Source organism: Pinus tabuliformis, chromosome X, assembly GCF_031772625.1.
Source record: "Pinus tabuliformis cultivar Carrire ecotype Pingquan chromosome X, CPIR1, whole genome shotgun sequence".
In the NCBI taxonomy this organism is placed as follows: Eukaryota; Viridiplantae; Streptophyta; class Pinopsida; order Pinales; family Pinaceae; genus Pinus; species Pinus tabuliformis.
In genome coordinates, this window is record NC_142308.1 from 730,907,470 (window position 1) to 730,921,814 (window position 14,345).

General features: G+C 41.8%; 1 protein-coding gene across 1 annotated transcript in view; it reads right to left on the reverse strand.

Annotated features, from left to right (window-relative positions):
* Positions 1–2,347: 2,347 nt before the first annotated feature.
* Positions 2,348–14,345, reverse strand: part of LOC149142009 (meiotic recombination protein SPO11-1-like) — a 157,671-nt gene continuing 145,673 nt past the window's right edge. The window contains exons 4-7 of the mRNA XM_089451379.1: positions 2,861–2,908; positions 2,718–2,776; positions 2,602–2,633; positions 2,348–2,468 (exon numbers count right to left, since the gene is read on the reverse strand). Coding sequence (XP_089307505.1) covers positions 2,348–2,468; positions 2,602–2,633; positions 2,718–2,776; positions 2,861–2,908 — 260 coding nt within the window. The remainder of the gene's footprint in view (positions 2,469–2,601; positions 2,634–2,717; positions 2,777–2,860; positions 2,909–14,345) is intronic.

Sequence of the window (14,345 nt, forward strand, 5' to 3'; positions counted from 1 at the left end):
ACCATTGCTTCGGTGGACTTTGAGTGCCATACCAAGGAGGGAATTCCATCCATTTCAGTTCGTTCCAGCAGTGGAGTGCGAGTTTGTGGGGAGATTTCAACAACAGCTATGCAGGGACTGTGCAGTGCTTGGAGGATGTATGCTTGGAGGTTGAGGAGTCAAGGGAGTTTGGGCCTGAGATTTGAGGAGGAGCCCGTGAGAGTGTTTGCTTGGAGATTGTAGTTGTTTAGAGGACTTTTTGTAGCAGAATTGACAAGTGGGTAGAATTACCCAGCAGTAGAGCCATAGAGGGAAAGAGGGCCGAAATTCCAAGGTCAACCGTAGGAAAAATCCTTCGTGGTTTATTCTGGGTATTTGGTGGAGAGCCCAGGGTTAATTTCTCGGAATTTTCTGAGAACCGGAGGAGGCCCTAGCAGCAGTTCTTCACAACCAGTAGCGTCTTTTCTAGGGAGTTCAGTGCAGAGCCAGGAGAGAGCAGCAACATATGTGAGAGGGATTTCTTATTATTTACAAGCCCAGGTGCACACTTTCCAGCACCACATTGTACCTTCTTGATTTTTCAACATGGACGGATTTATCTGTTTGATTTTCATGATTTTATGTTTATGTATGCTTTGTTATTTACTGGAAACGTTCCATAGGAACATTACAATGAATCAACCAATGGGAGAGATGGGTTCTCGCCCACTCTCACTAAATCACCTGAGGGTTTCCGTCTTGGGGCTACAACTGAAGCTGAGAACTCCTGGTTCTCCAAACCTCTCCACAAGAAAAATACTCGACTCCAAGATGCCCCAAATGATCTCCTCCTCCTTCTTTTAAAGGCCCAATAGATAGATCTCCAATTTTATAGAAGTGTTTTATTTTATTATTTTATTATTATTCTAGAAGCTCCTCCTTGACTTTGTCTTTAAGTGACTTTTTAATTTATTTAATCACTTTTGGCCTTTTCCCCTTAAATAATCTTTTCCCTTTTTAATTAAGTGACTAATTAAAGTCACTTTTAATTTGGGAAAATGGTAAATTGCCAACCATATTTTCTCTCGCCACTAGAAATCACTTCTTAGCATCTCATCCTATAGATCTTCTCGTTCCAGTTCCAACGATATATTACACTAAGGTGTTCTGTCAAATATTCCTCTCGGAATGCCACCTAAAGCGTAATTAATTAAGTTATGCTCAATAATAACCTTGTTTTATGGGAATTATCAGAAAGCAACAAAACCATAAATAGGCTCTGTGGAACTGCTCTTGATCATGAATATGCCAAGAAAATGTCATCAGATTGCATAAAAACTCCTCGAAAGCCCTTTGGGACCCCTTGTTGACATAATCCTACTGTCATGACCTAGCCTTCTCGTGCCTTGGAAATCCTCCCTGACTGTACTATATAGGAAAATAAAAATGGGGACATTACATTAGGTTGGTTGGTGAAAAAGCTTTCAAGGGTCTTTTTTTATATGGTGAAAAAAAAATTCAAATATTTATTCTATTTGGTTGGTTATCCAACTATAAGGATGATTGAATCATTTGAAACAAATGCTATGTTCTAGAATATTGCAAGCACCCATTTAATCCATCCTTTTAGATGCAAAGAGCATAGGAGCAACAAGGGTAAGTTTCGTAGGTAAATTACCAAAAAATATACAAACATGTTATAGATGCTAATGAAATTAAAAGATCATGATATAGTTAAAACTGGCATAAATATAAAATAAATATCTAGATAAGAGAACATGGAGTTTTCACTAAATGGGTTATAAAACATAGAGTAACCCAAAGTTTTATATTGCACTTTATATGGTCAAAGGACAATAGCTCGAGTGGCCGCTAGCGAGTTTAAGCCCCCCTCCACCTGGGTCAATTCTCTAAATACATGTTAGTTTGTGTGGAAAAAAATTTGAACATGTTGAAAATATCTCGATATTAAGGTGAATAGTGGCAACCGGTGGGTCTTTCCCAGAACAGTCATCCGATGTTACTGATTCACCAGTTACCGCTAAAAAACTATTGCACTTTATATGGAATCATCTTACAATTATAGTTCCTTAGGAATATAAAGTTATAAACATCTATTATCTGGTTCTTAATCAAGCCACTCAACTGATAACAATCAGATTTAAATGTGCACTAGAAATGACTGCTTCTGTCTTTCTATCAAAACTTTTTGGGGGATGAAAGCTTCTAAATAGTGGAGAAGGGATAAGAAAACATTGAACACAGAAAATTTTCAATTATGTCCTACGATTTCATCACCTTTATATTCAAGGTACCAAACCCACCATGACTAACGGTGGCACTAGACCATAATCAATGATGCATTTAAAAGAATAAGAAAATATAGAGTTCATAAAAAGCTTACCATTGAGCCAAAACGATATGTTGCCAAAATATCAAAACCATACGGATCAGAATCTACCAGTGCATAAGTAGGAAGTTTCAACACATCAATGAGAATCCGCAAAAACCTATTCCAAATAATAAGTTAATAACATATTTGTGTCATTGCAAGTGACGTGAATATATCCATCATTCGTAAATAATATTAATATTGCTAATCAATTTAAGGGATTCAATGAATAAATCACTGCCCAATTGTACCTCCTTGTTGAGACATCTGGGTAGCCCCTTCCCTAATGTCAACAAGCAAGATCAGCTTTTCATGTCTGTTAGTATGGAATGTTTACAAAACCTAGATAACAAATAGAAATGCTTACCGAGAGAATTATACAATGATTCTTTTCACAAAAGCCATCATTTGACAATCTTTGAAATACTGCAATAAGACAATATGAGTGATTTAGGATAATTGGAGCTTTCAAAGTCACAAAAAACAAACAATGACCAAAATAGGTTTTACCTGTTTCCTTCTCCACAACGAGTATATATTTGGCAAGACTCATAATATCTTCAATATAGCATCAAGAAAGCCATATAAATATTATTCCACATCATCTCTTGAAAATGTAGGATACACATTTATGTAGAAATGTAAGAGTACATCTAGACTTTAAAAAAACTATCCATTAGAGCTACATTATAATATTATATAAATGTATTTTACCATAGATTTGACTGCAAAAGACAAAATAAATGTTGTGATCAGTGATTATATGTAGGATTAAAATATTTTGATGATGAACATGTTCACCAAATACAGTAACAACCTAGATTGATTCTACCACAGCTTGTTGACATCCAAACAAAAGCCAAAATTGCAAAATAGAAATCTTGGTATGATATTCATATGTTAATTAAACTATAGCATTGCTAGGCTTCGATTAATTGGTTTTCCATAGTTAAAAAGGATGTGACAAATCCTTACTGATGGGTGGGTTGTAGGAAATAATAAAGTTCGCCAAGGTATTGTTGAGGCCTCAACTAACCCAAGTCAACAAACTTGGGGTTCCCTCTTTTTCAAAATTTCCTATATGGAGATTCATCTTCAAATGTGCATTTCTTGACTGATTTACTTGTAGTGATCATCTCATTATTTGCAAAAGACTTAAAAGTACCAATTGATTGCTTCACCCATGTGTTTGAAGGGAGCTCTGCATTTTTATTATGTCTCATGATCTTGATGGGTTGCATTTGTAAGAATTTTGCTTGTGCATTCATGATAGTTCCAATTGCTTAGCTTACACATGATTTGATTTAAATTCTGTTTTATGTGCCTAACCTTGCTTTGCTTTCACATGAGATTGTCTTGGTTCATTGATGCATTGGATTGACTATTGGCTTATGTGGTTTTGAGGTGTAACATGTTCTCATGTCTCCATGAATAGGTGTTCATGCCTCATTTTCATGGGTGATAAGTTAAGACAAGTCAGGGTTAGATCCCTTCAACAAATGACAAGAGATTCAATTAACAAGTAAGACTACACCTATGTCACCTGCACATGTAAATAACATGTTGCAAGCATATGGTAGGGACGTCAAGCCATGTCTATTGAATAAATATAATAACCATGCAGCCCACAAAGTTGCATCATGTCATGTCCCTTCTCAAACACATTTGTAACAGGGTGCTGCTACACAATTTTGCACAGTTTTGACTAAGGAAGAGGACCCCACACTTTCGACTTAGGGACTTAGGAGGCAAATCGACTTTATTTGGCTGCTAGTGGAATGTGGGGGCCACCCACATGGGAGTTCGAATTAGCCCATTCGAATAGCTTGGAGGGAAAGTCGAATGGGTGGATGGAGGGGCCCACATGAGGCTAAGGAGGCCCAAGGAGTTATAAGGAGGGAGCAACTCTCATTTTGGTTTCATCTTTTGACATTTGCGAACAAAACTACTTGACTGTTCACTCTGATGTTTAGCTGAGTCAACCAGCTATTTAGCCATGAGTCTCTCAAGCAGGAGATTTAACCTCTACTTCAGGGGACCATCCATGCCTGCCCTAGGGAGGCAGTTCCACCAGGTTTTTAGGAGTTCCGGGGCAGAGACATAGCACCATTCACCGGCGCAAAACAGGGAGTGCGTATTTCTGGGAAACCAGAGAATATGCAGAGGGAGATAGAGGCCAGCAAAGATTAGATTGTTTGTCGGGGAGTTAGAGAGCCGAGGTAGCAGCAATAGACCGACACTCTTGCTGAGTTTTACAGCCAGCTAAGCCATCATTCCAGCAGTTCAAATTGTTGGGCTGTGGGGACAGTGTAGAGGCCATTCAACTATTTTTCGTGGAGCTTGGGAGCAGGTGTCTTAGGCCAAGAGCTCATCCGGGAAGTCAGGGATTGGATAGCAAGGGTCAGCCCAACACTTTGGGGGCATTTCCGGGAGGGTTTACAGGCAATTTCTAGTAGGCCAAGTTTTGCAGTTGTAACTGAGGTTGGGCTCCAAGGGGGTTGAATTTCAGAAGTCTGAACCAACCAAAACCCTTTCTGGGTTTTTTTAGGTTTAGGCCAAGGAGTCCAGGGTTAAAAGCATATAATTTTTTGGGCAGTAGAACTGCACTTTCGAACCATTCGAACTTCAGTAGAGAGGTAGTTTTCTGGGCAACGCAGTGCAGATTGGTGCAGCAGTTGAGTAGCCTTCAGCTCAGCCATTTTCCCACCTGGTTTTGGTCATGCTTGTCCATTGAGACAAGCCCAGGTGCACCATCTTGTTATCTATTGTATCTTTCCTTCGGAAACTTAATAAAATGGCTCATCAGATCCCTATTTACAACTTTTCTGTGGATGCTTAATGTGTATTTCGTTTTTATAAATTGTTGCACAGATTATTTGCTTGTTATCACTTGTATTCCTATTTAGGATCATTACAGTGGTATCAAAGCCTAGTTCTTGGCTCAACTGTGGGGATTATCTCCTATGAGAGAAGGGGACCAACAAAACATCACCTACCGAAGACAAAGGTATGGGAGCAGAGAAAGGGAGTTGGAGATTACTCCAGATACGGAGGATAGAGGGAAAGCAGCAGTAGAAGAGGAGGAAATTGTAGAGCCGAAGAGCAGGAAGAGATGGCTTTTGACAGCCTCCTGAGGGCCCTGAATGACTTAGCCAAGGGTCAGAAAGACATGTTGGAAGAGATCAAGTCGCAGAACAGAGAGAGGACCACTCCTAGAGGGTTTATGTTTGGGGAAACTTCTGGGGCCTCTCAGCCATTCGATCATCCCTCACCAGCAGTGCAGTGCCCTTCAGCCAATGTGCCAACTCATGCTACACTACCTTCTTTCGTGCCAGTAGCACAAATCGAGCCTGCAAGGGAGGAAGACCCCCCTCAGATGGGAGATTACTTCAGAGAGTGGCAGTCTATGGATGAAGACTTCACAGATTACTGCAAGCTCAAGCAGAGTGAGAAGAACAAGGGGTATGGAGGACAAGGGATCCAGAACTACGAGTTGCAGAGGACCATAGGGAGGATGTATTTCCCTACTTTCGATGGCACTGCCAAGTGCACAGCCAGGGCTTGGGTTGAGAAGATGGACACCTACTTCCAACTCAACCAGATGACAGAGCAGGAAGCCATTAAGATGGCCACACTGCACATGGAGGGGGAAGCCCATGATTGGTGGTTTCATGGCTTGACCACCCTAGGGCATGCCCACATGGCTTCTTATCAAGACTTCATCGGGAGGGTGGTGGAGCATTTTGATTAGAGAGATCTAGAGGCTCATTTCAGAGAACTGACCCAACTGCGCCAAACAGGCAACCCGGAGCAGTACATCTCAGATTTTCTGCGGGTGTCAGTGATGGTCCCGGATCTATCCGAGGCAAGGAGGGTGTATACCTTCATTGAGGGCTTGCTTGAGCCCCTGCATGGACTGGTGAAGTCACGTAGACCCTCCACGCTATAGGAAGCAGTCTTGTGTGCCAAAGATCTACAAGGGTCCATCCCCAAGACTAGAGCACCATTTCCTGCATGGACCCCTTTCCCACAAAAGGGGCATGAGACTAGACCTCCACCTTAGAGGACCACACAGGGGAGGGGGCAGTTAGATGAGGAGACACGAAAGGACCTCCGGAGGAGGAAGTTGTGCTTCACATGCAGGGAGCCCTGGGCACCAAGCCATCGGTGCACTGCCGGTAGAGCACACTACATTGAGGTTTTTTCTGACAGTGACCAGGAGGATGAGGTGGAGCAGGATTGTGGTGTGGCAGATGGCGAGAGTCCGGCAAACAGAGGGCCACCACCACCACCTCCACAGGGTGGGGCATCCCTTGCCCCAACCGGGGGAGTCCTTGCTTCCTTATGCGGGATTCCCAAATTTTTGACACTGAGGATCAGAGGCACTGTACAGGGGCAAAGGGTGTCAGTTCTAGTTGACAGTGGGGCTACCCACAATTTCATAGATGCCCAGTTAGTCCAGAGGAGGGGCCTCACCACAACTGAGTTCGAGTGCTTTTCAGTCCTAGTACCAGGTGATCGTACCATACAGTACACGAGATATGTGCCTTCCTTGACAATAGTTATGGGGAAGTACTTAATGACAGACCATTTCTTTGTGGTTGATGTGCCAGACACCAACGTGGTGATGGGTGTCCAGTGGCTGTATTCCCTTGGGCGAGTCACAACAGATTGGAGGAAGCCAGAGATGGAGTTCATTGGGCTGGATGGCAAACTGGTAGTTTTGAGGGGCATGCAGTCTTATCCAACTCAGACGGTTTTTGCCTACAGGATGGAGGCAAACCTACGACATGGGGACATTGCATGGGCAGTCGAGCTGAGGATCTCAGAGGCTGGGGGACAGTCTCAGCCACCACCAGCAGACATACAGGCCTTACTGGACAGATACGCAGTGGTATTTGGGGATATTCCACCAGGGCAGCCACCAGACAGGGGATTTGAGCACACTATTTAGTTGGAGACAGGTGTGCAGGCAGTAATCACCACTGCTTATAGCCATCCCAAGGCCTATAAGGATGAGATAGAGAAGGCCATCTAGGAGCTGCTAGCATTGGGCCATATCAGGCCAAGTTCTAGTCCCTTCGCTTCTTTAGTGGTACTGGTGAAGAAGAAGGATGGAACCCTTCAGATGTGCATTGACTACCGGGCCCTCAACCAGAAGACACTGAAGAACGGTACCTTATTCCCCGCATAGATGAGCTGATGGATGAGCTTAGAGGAGAGAGTACTTCTCTAAGATTAATCTGTGTTCAGGGTACCACCAGATCAGGGTGAGGGATTAGGATATCCCTAAGACCGCTTTCTGGTGCCACTATGGGCACTTTGAGTTCTTGGTCATGCCATTTGGGCTGACCAACGCTCTGGCCACCTTCCAGTCATGCATGAACCATGTCTTCTGGGGACAATTGAGGAGGTTCATGCTAGTTTTCTTCGATGACATTCTGATTTATAGCCGGACATGGGAGGAGCACCTCCAACACTTGGAGGAGGTACTGCGCATTCTAGAGGAGCAGCAGTTTTATGCCAAGCTCTCCAAGTGCGAGTTTGGGTTGACAAAGATGCTCTACCTAGGGCATATCATTGGTGTTGATGGGGTGAAGGTCCATGAGGAGAAGATTAGGGCCATCTGGGATTGGCCAGTACCCCGAGATGTGACTACGCTGAGGGGCTTCTTGGGCATTTGCACCTACTACCTGAAGTTTGTCAAAGGGTTCTCAAAACTGGTAGTGCCCTTGACCGACTTGACCAAAAGAGGGGCTTTCACATGGACTAATGGGGCATAGGTTGCCTTCGACCGCCTCAAGGAGGTGATGAGAAGTTGCCTGGTCTTTGCACTTCCGGATTTTTCCCAGCCATTCACGGTGGAGTGTGATGCATCAGGGGTAGGAGTTGGAGCAATATTGTCACAGGAAGGGAATCCCATGAGCTGTCATATTCCATATATGACAATGAGACACTGGCCATTATGCATGCATTGGCCAAGTTCCGTTAGTATTTGGTGGGCAACATGTTTCGAGTGAAGACTAATCACAACATCCTTCAAAATTTCATGCGGCAACAGGGCCTCAATGACAGGCAGCAGAGATGGGTCAGCAAGGCACAGGCCTATGACTTCGATATAGAGTATGTGCGGGGAAAGCACAATGTGGTGGCTGATGCTCTATCTCGAAGACCAACTGGATTATCCCTAATGAGAATCTACCATGATTGGAAGGCTCAGTTGTTGGTGGAGTACTCCAAAGACAGGAGGGCATGCAAGGTATTGGAGGGTACTCATGCAGATGAGCGTTACCGAGTGATGGATGAGGTCATCTATTACAAGGGGCGCATTTTCTTAGTGCCCAACTCACAGTTGAGGGAGAGGGTGCTCCAGGCAGCACATGATTCACCACTATCCAGGCACCAGGGGTTCCAGAAGACTTATATGGTTGTCAGGGAGAGATTCACGTGGAAGGGCCTCAAGGGGGACATGCTGCAGCACGTACGGGAGTGTGAGGCTTGTCAGAGGAACAAGGGGGAACTGACCCACCCCGCAGGATTGCTACAGCCACTTCCCATCCCTGAGGGGAAATGGGAAAATATTTCGATGGATTTCATCACAGGGCTTGGTGGCCTGGGTGCAGGCGATATGGTCAAACAGTTGAGACCTGATATAATTTCTTCTATTTCTGACTGAATTCCTCTTTCGACTTCCACAGGTGTATCAGTCATCTATTGACAGCGTCATGAGTTTTCCCTCTAATACACTCCAACCTTTGTTATCGACGCAAAACATATCACAGGCCTGTTTTCCTCTATCGGAACTATAATCCCATAGGAATTTTAGTGATAAACTATCGTTGCTTTAAAACAAAGGAAATGCGTTAAAAACGCTATACACATAGGCGGAGGGCTTTCGTTCCAAAGGAACGGAAATACACTATCGGCACTTTAATTACAAGAAATGCGTTTAAGCAATTAACTCTATCGGCAGTTTAACATCAGCCCTTCCAAGCTCTTTTCTCCGATGCGATCGGAGATCGCAATCGGCGACTCCAGTGCTCCCAATGCAAGGGTCCTTCCACTCCGATTTGGCGACGCGATAACAATCGCGGACCCGATATGTTATTAAAGCCTCCCTATAATGTTTCAGCTTCGGTAGTGTTGCGCTAACGGAGTTCGGCGTTCCAACAGTTCAACTCTGTTCCGCTTCCACTCAGCGATGTGATAAAGGTTTCGGACCTGACGAGGGTATAGTCTCTGTGCAATAAAACTTCAAGTCCAGAACTCTGTTCCGGCTAAGTAATTCACAATTTCTCTGTGTAAAACAGAGTTTTACCCGCAGAACTCAACTAAAGCAACTAAAGAGCCAGGCTCGCTAATATGAATGAAAAACACAAATCTAAAGGCTTCAACCAAAATATTAATTGGAAACAAGGTTAATTCATTGATATTCAGACTCAGGAGAAAGCCTTAAAATTGATACACGCATCCAAATTCCATTCAACAAAGAACCATAAAATCAGATGCACAGAGAGAGGTTTTTTTTCAGATGATAATGCTTCCGGGCTCTCTAACTCTGAGCGTCCCGTTATTTCATTTTATATATAATAGATAAGCCCTCTCGGTCCTTATCTCATACAAAAGCATGCCTTTTACATAGAGCGATTTAAAGCAATTATGAATAAAGCTTGTTACAGCTTATCCATAAGCGATTATTACAACGTGATTTTATTCTTAATTCTATCCTAATCTAAAACTAGAAAAGCATGGAAATCGCTCACTAAAGGACCCCACTCCTTTGCCTGTAGATCTTTTTGGATTTTTGGGATAAGTTTGAAGATTTTCCCCTCCAAGTCTCATGATCCTGCATCAGACTCCTGAGGACAAATTTCTTCATGGGCTCCTGTCCATGAATTCATCTACAAAACTGCCCAGTTTTTGTAGCATGTCTTCTGTAACCCAAGTAGCTTCAGCGGTTGGTTGATCCTTCCATTTTACCAAATACTGGAAGTACTCTTGTCCCCTTGTCTTCTTAAACACCTTCTTGTCCAGAATTCTTTCTGGCTGCAATTCTTTTGCTGTGGGTAACTGTTTTACCCAGTCAATCTCTTGTGTCTCTTGATCTTGTGTTTTATCATCTGCAGTTTCACCTTCATACTTGTACAGGTCTGCAACATTAAAAATTGGTGATATTCCAACATCAGGGGGTAACTCAATCTCATAGGCATTTGCAGAAAATTTCCTCAACACTCTGCACGGTCCAATTTTTTTGAACTTCAATTTGTTATACTCCCTCTTTGGAAACCTCTCCTTTCTGAGATGTGCTAAAACCATATCTCCAACTTCAAAGTTCACCTCTCTTCTTCTCATGTCTGCTCTAGTTTTGTACTTGATGTTGCTATCTTGCAGCTGCTGTTTCACTTGTTCATGTATTGCTTGCATTTCTAAAGCAAAATCTTCACCCTCTGCACTTCTCATCTCTTCTTTTCCCAAGTTTCTTAACTCAGATACTCCTCTTGGATGCATTCCATAAACAATATGGAATGGACTCTGTCCTGTACTCCTGTTAGGTGAGTCATTATATGCATATTCAGCTTGTGCCAACACTTGATCCCACTGCTTTGGATGTTCTGCAGTAAGGCTCCTTAAAAGATTGCCCAAACTCCTGTTCACAACTTCAGTCTGTCCATCAGTTTGTGGATGATAGGCAGAACTGAAACTTAATTTAGTTCCCAGCTTCTTCCATAATGTCCTCCAGAAATGTCCAACAAATTTGGAATCCCTATCTGAGACAATACTCTTAGGCAACCCATGCAATCTTACAACCTCCTTAAAGAACAAATTAGCAATGTGAGAAGCATCACTAGTTTTATAACATGGAATAAAGTGTGCCATTTTTGAAAATCTGTCCACTACAACAAAAATTGGATCATTACCTCTTTGATTCTTTGGTAAGCCCAAAACAAAATCCATACTTACCATATCCCAAGGCCTATCTGGAATTGGTAATGGAATATACAAACCTATGTTTTGGCTTCTTCCCTTTGCATATTGACAGATTTTGCAAGTTCTGACATATTTTTCCACATCAAATCTCAGTTTTGGCCAGAAATAAAATCTGTTCAACTGTTCAAAAGTCTTCCTATGCCAATGTCCTGCAAGTACTCCACTATGTTTTTCTTTGATTAAATTCTCCCTCATTGAACAGTTTGGTATGCACAGCTGATTTCTCTTAAACAACAGTCCATCTTGTAAGAAATAATCCAACCACTTACTCCTATCCATCAAAACAAGATTTTTACAAGCTTCAAATGCCTCCTTAAAATCTGAATCTGTCTCATATAATTCTTTAAGAAAATCAAATCCTAACACTTGAATTTGACTCTCTTGCAGTAATATATTTCTCCTACTTAAGGCATCTGCAACTTTGTTTGATTGGCCATTTATATGTTTCAAAACAAAATGGAAACCTTGAAGATACTCTACCCATTTAGCATGTTTCTGGCTAAGCTTTGGTTGCTGCATAATATACTGTAGTGCATGGTTATCTAAGTAAAGGATAAATTCTTTTGACATTAGATAATGCCTCCATTTTTTTAATGACTGCACAACTGCATAGAACTCCTTATCATAAGAAGAATACTTCTTTCTGGAATCATTTAACTTTTCACTAAAATAGGCTATAGGTCTATCTTCCTGACTTAAAACACCTCCAATTGCTTCTCCGCTAGCATCACACTTCACTTGAAAAGGTTTACTAAAATCAGGTAGAACCAAAATAGGCTTTTCAGTGATTTTCTTCTTTAACAGCTAAAAATTCTTTTCTGCTTCAGCAATCCATCTAAATGGTTATTTATCCTTCTTTATGGTCTCAATAATAGGTGCATTGATCTTACTAAAATTCTTGATGAATTTTCTATAAAAACTAGCAAGACCATGAAAACTTCTTACCTCAAAAACACTTTTAGGTGAAGGCCACTCCATGATTGCCTTGATCTTCTCTGGATCCATCTTCAGCCCTTCAACAGAAATAACAAAACCCAAATACACTGGCTCTTCTTTCATGAATGAACACTTCTTCAAATTCAGCAATAATTTTTCCTATTGTAGCTTTTGTAAGACATAATTCAGATGCCTCATGTGCTCCTCCTTAGACCTGTTGTAAAGTAATATATCGTCCAGATATAATATTACAAATTTACCAATAAAATCTTTAAAAACTTCATTCATGAGTCTCATAAACGTACTTGGTGCATTTGACAACCCAAAAGGCATTACTCTCCACTCATACAATCCCTCATTTGTCTTAAAAGCGGTTTTCCACTCATCCCCTTCTCTTATCCTTATCTGATGATACCCACTTTTAAGATCTAGTTTTGAAAAATACTTTGCTCCACTCAAGCAATCCATTAAATCTTCAATTCTAGGTAAAGGAAATTTGTACCTGATTGTGATTTTATTGATGGCTCTTGAATCTGTACACATTCTCCAGCCTCCATCTTTCTTTGGACTCAACACCGTTGGTACTGCGCAAGGACTCAAGCTTTCTCTGATCAGCCCTTTGTCAAGCAATTCTTGCACCTGCTTCCTAACCTCTTCATTTTCTGTAGGAGTCATTCTGTAAGCTGCTTTGTTAGGTAGACTTGCTCCAGGAATCAAATCTATATGATGGCTAATTCTTCTAATGGGTGGTAACTCATTAGGCAAATCATCAACAATAATATCACAATAGTTCTCTAACATTTCTTGAATTTCAATGGGTAAATCAAAAATTTTAGTAGAAGTCATTATTACCTTGGGTTTGCAAATGACAGCAAAATTTACCTCATTCTCTTCAATCTACTTCAAGTATTCCTTTCCTCCTAGTAACAGAGTTTTTGGATCAATCTTTTTTCCTGGTACATCTTCCTCTTGCAAAGGCAGCAACGTATGATTGACACCATCCTTTCCAAACTTGTAGGTGTTTCTTTTCCCATTATGCATGGCTCCTCTGTCATATTGCCAAGGTCTTCCAAGCAATATGTGACACACATCCATTGGCATCACATCACATACAATTTTATCTTTATACTTGCCCACCTGAAATTCCACTTCTCACTGTTCATTCACTAACAGTTGATGTCCCTTTTGTAACCATGACACCTTGTAAGGTGTTGGATGGTTCATTGTCTTTAGCTTCAATTTTTCCACCACTTCTATAGAGACCAAATTATCAGCGCTGCCACTATCAATGATCACCTGACAACATTTCCCTTGAACCCTACACACTGTTCTGAATAAAGTCTCTTTGTGATGGTTCAACTATCTCCTTTGTTGGCTTGAGCAAAACTTTATTAACTACCAAAGATTCTCCTCTCTCTGGTATATTTTCTTCTTCTGCTACTGCTATTGCTGGTGCTTTTCCCTCAACTGGAGCAACAATTGCATTCCTCTGGCTTGTTGCTGCATTCTCTGGGCACTCAAAAGCTCTGTGTCCCAGCTTATTACATCTGTAACATCTTATTTCTCTTCCTCTTCCTCTAGAAAACTCCCTCTGCCTCTTGCATCACCTCCTGTGAGTGCATGCGGGGTTGAGCTGTTGCTAGCTCCATCTTTAGGTGCTGTAGATCTTCCTCTACCACCTTGACTTCCCCTTCCTCAGAAAGTACCTCTCCCTCTGGTAGACTGCTTCCTCACGAGTTTTTCTTCAGCTTTCAGTGCTATCTGATAAGCTTCCTCTACTGTTTTAGGAGACAGTATACTTATCTCATCTTGAATGTCCATCCTAAGACCATTCATATATCTAGCCACCTTCTCATCTGTATCTTGGGCTTCTCTCGCTCTTATGCTTACCTTGTAGAATTCCTCTGTGTATTCTTTCACTGTCATAGACCTCTGTCTAAGATTTTGCATCTTTCTGAACAAGGTTTGCTGATAATTACTTGGTAGAAACTTACCTCTTAGCTTTGCTACCATCCTGCTCCAATTCTTGATAGGTTGCTTGCCAAGTCTCTTTCTTTCTGCCTACACACCA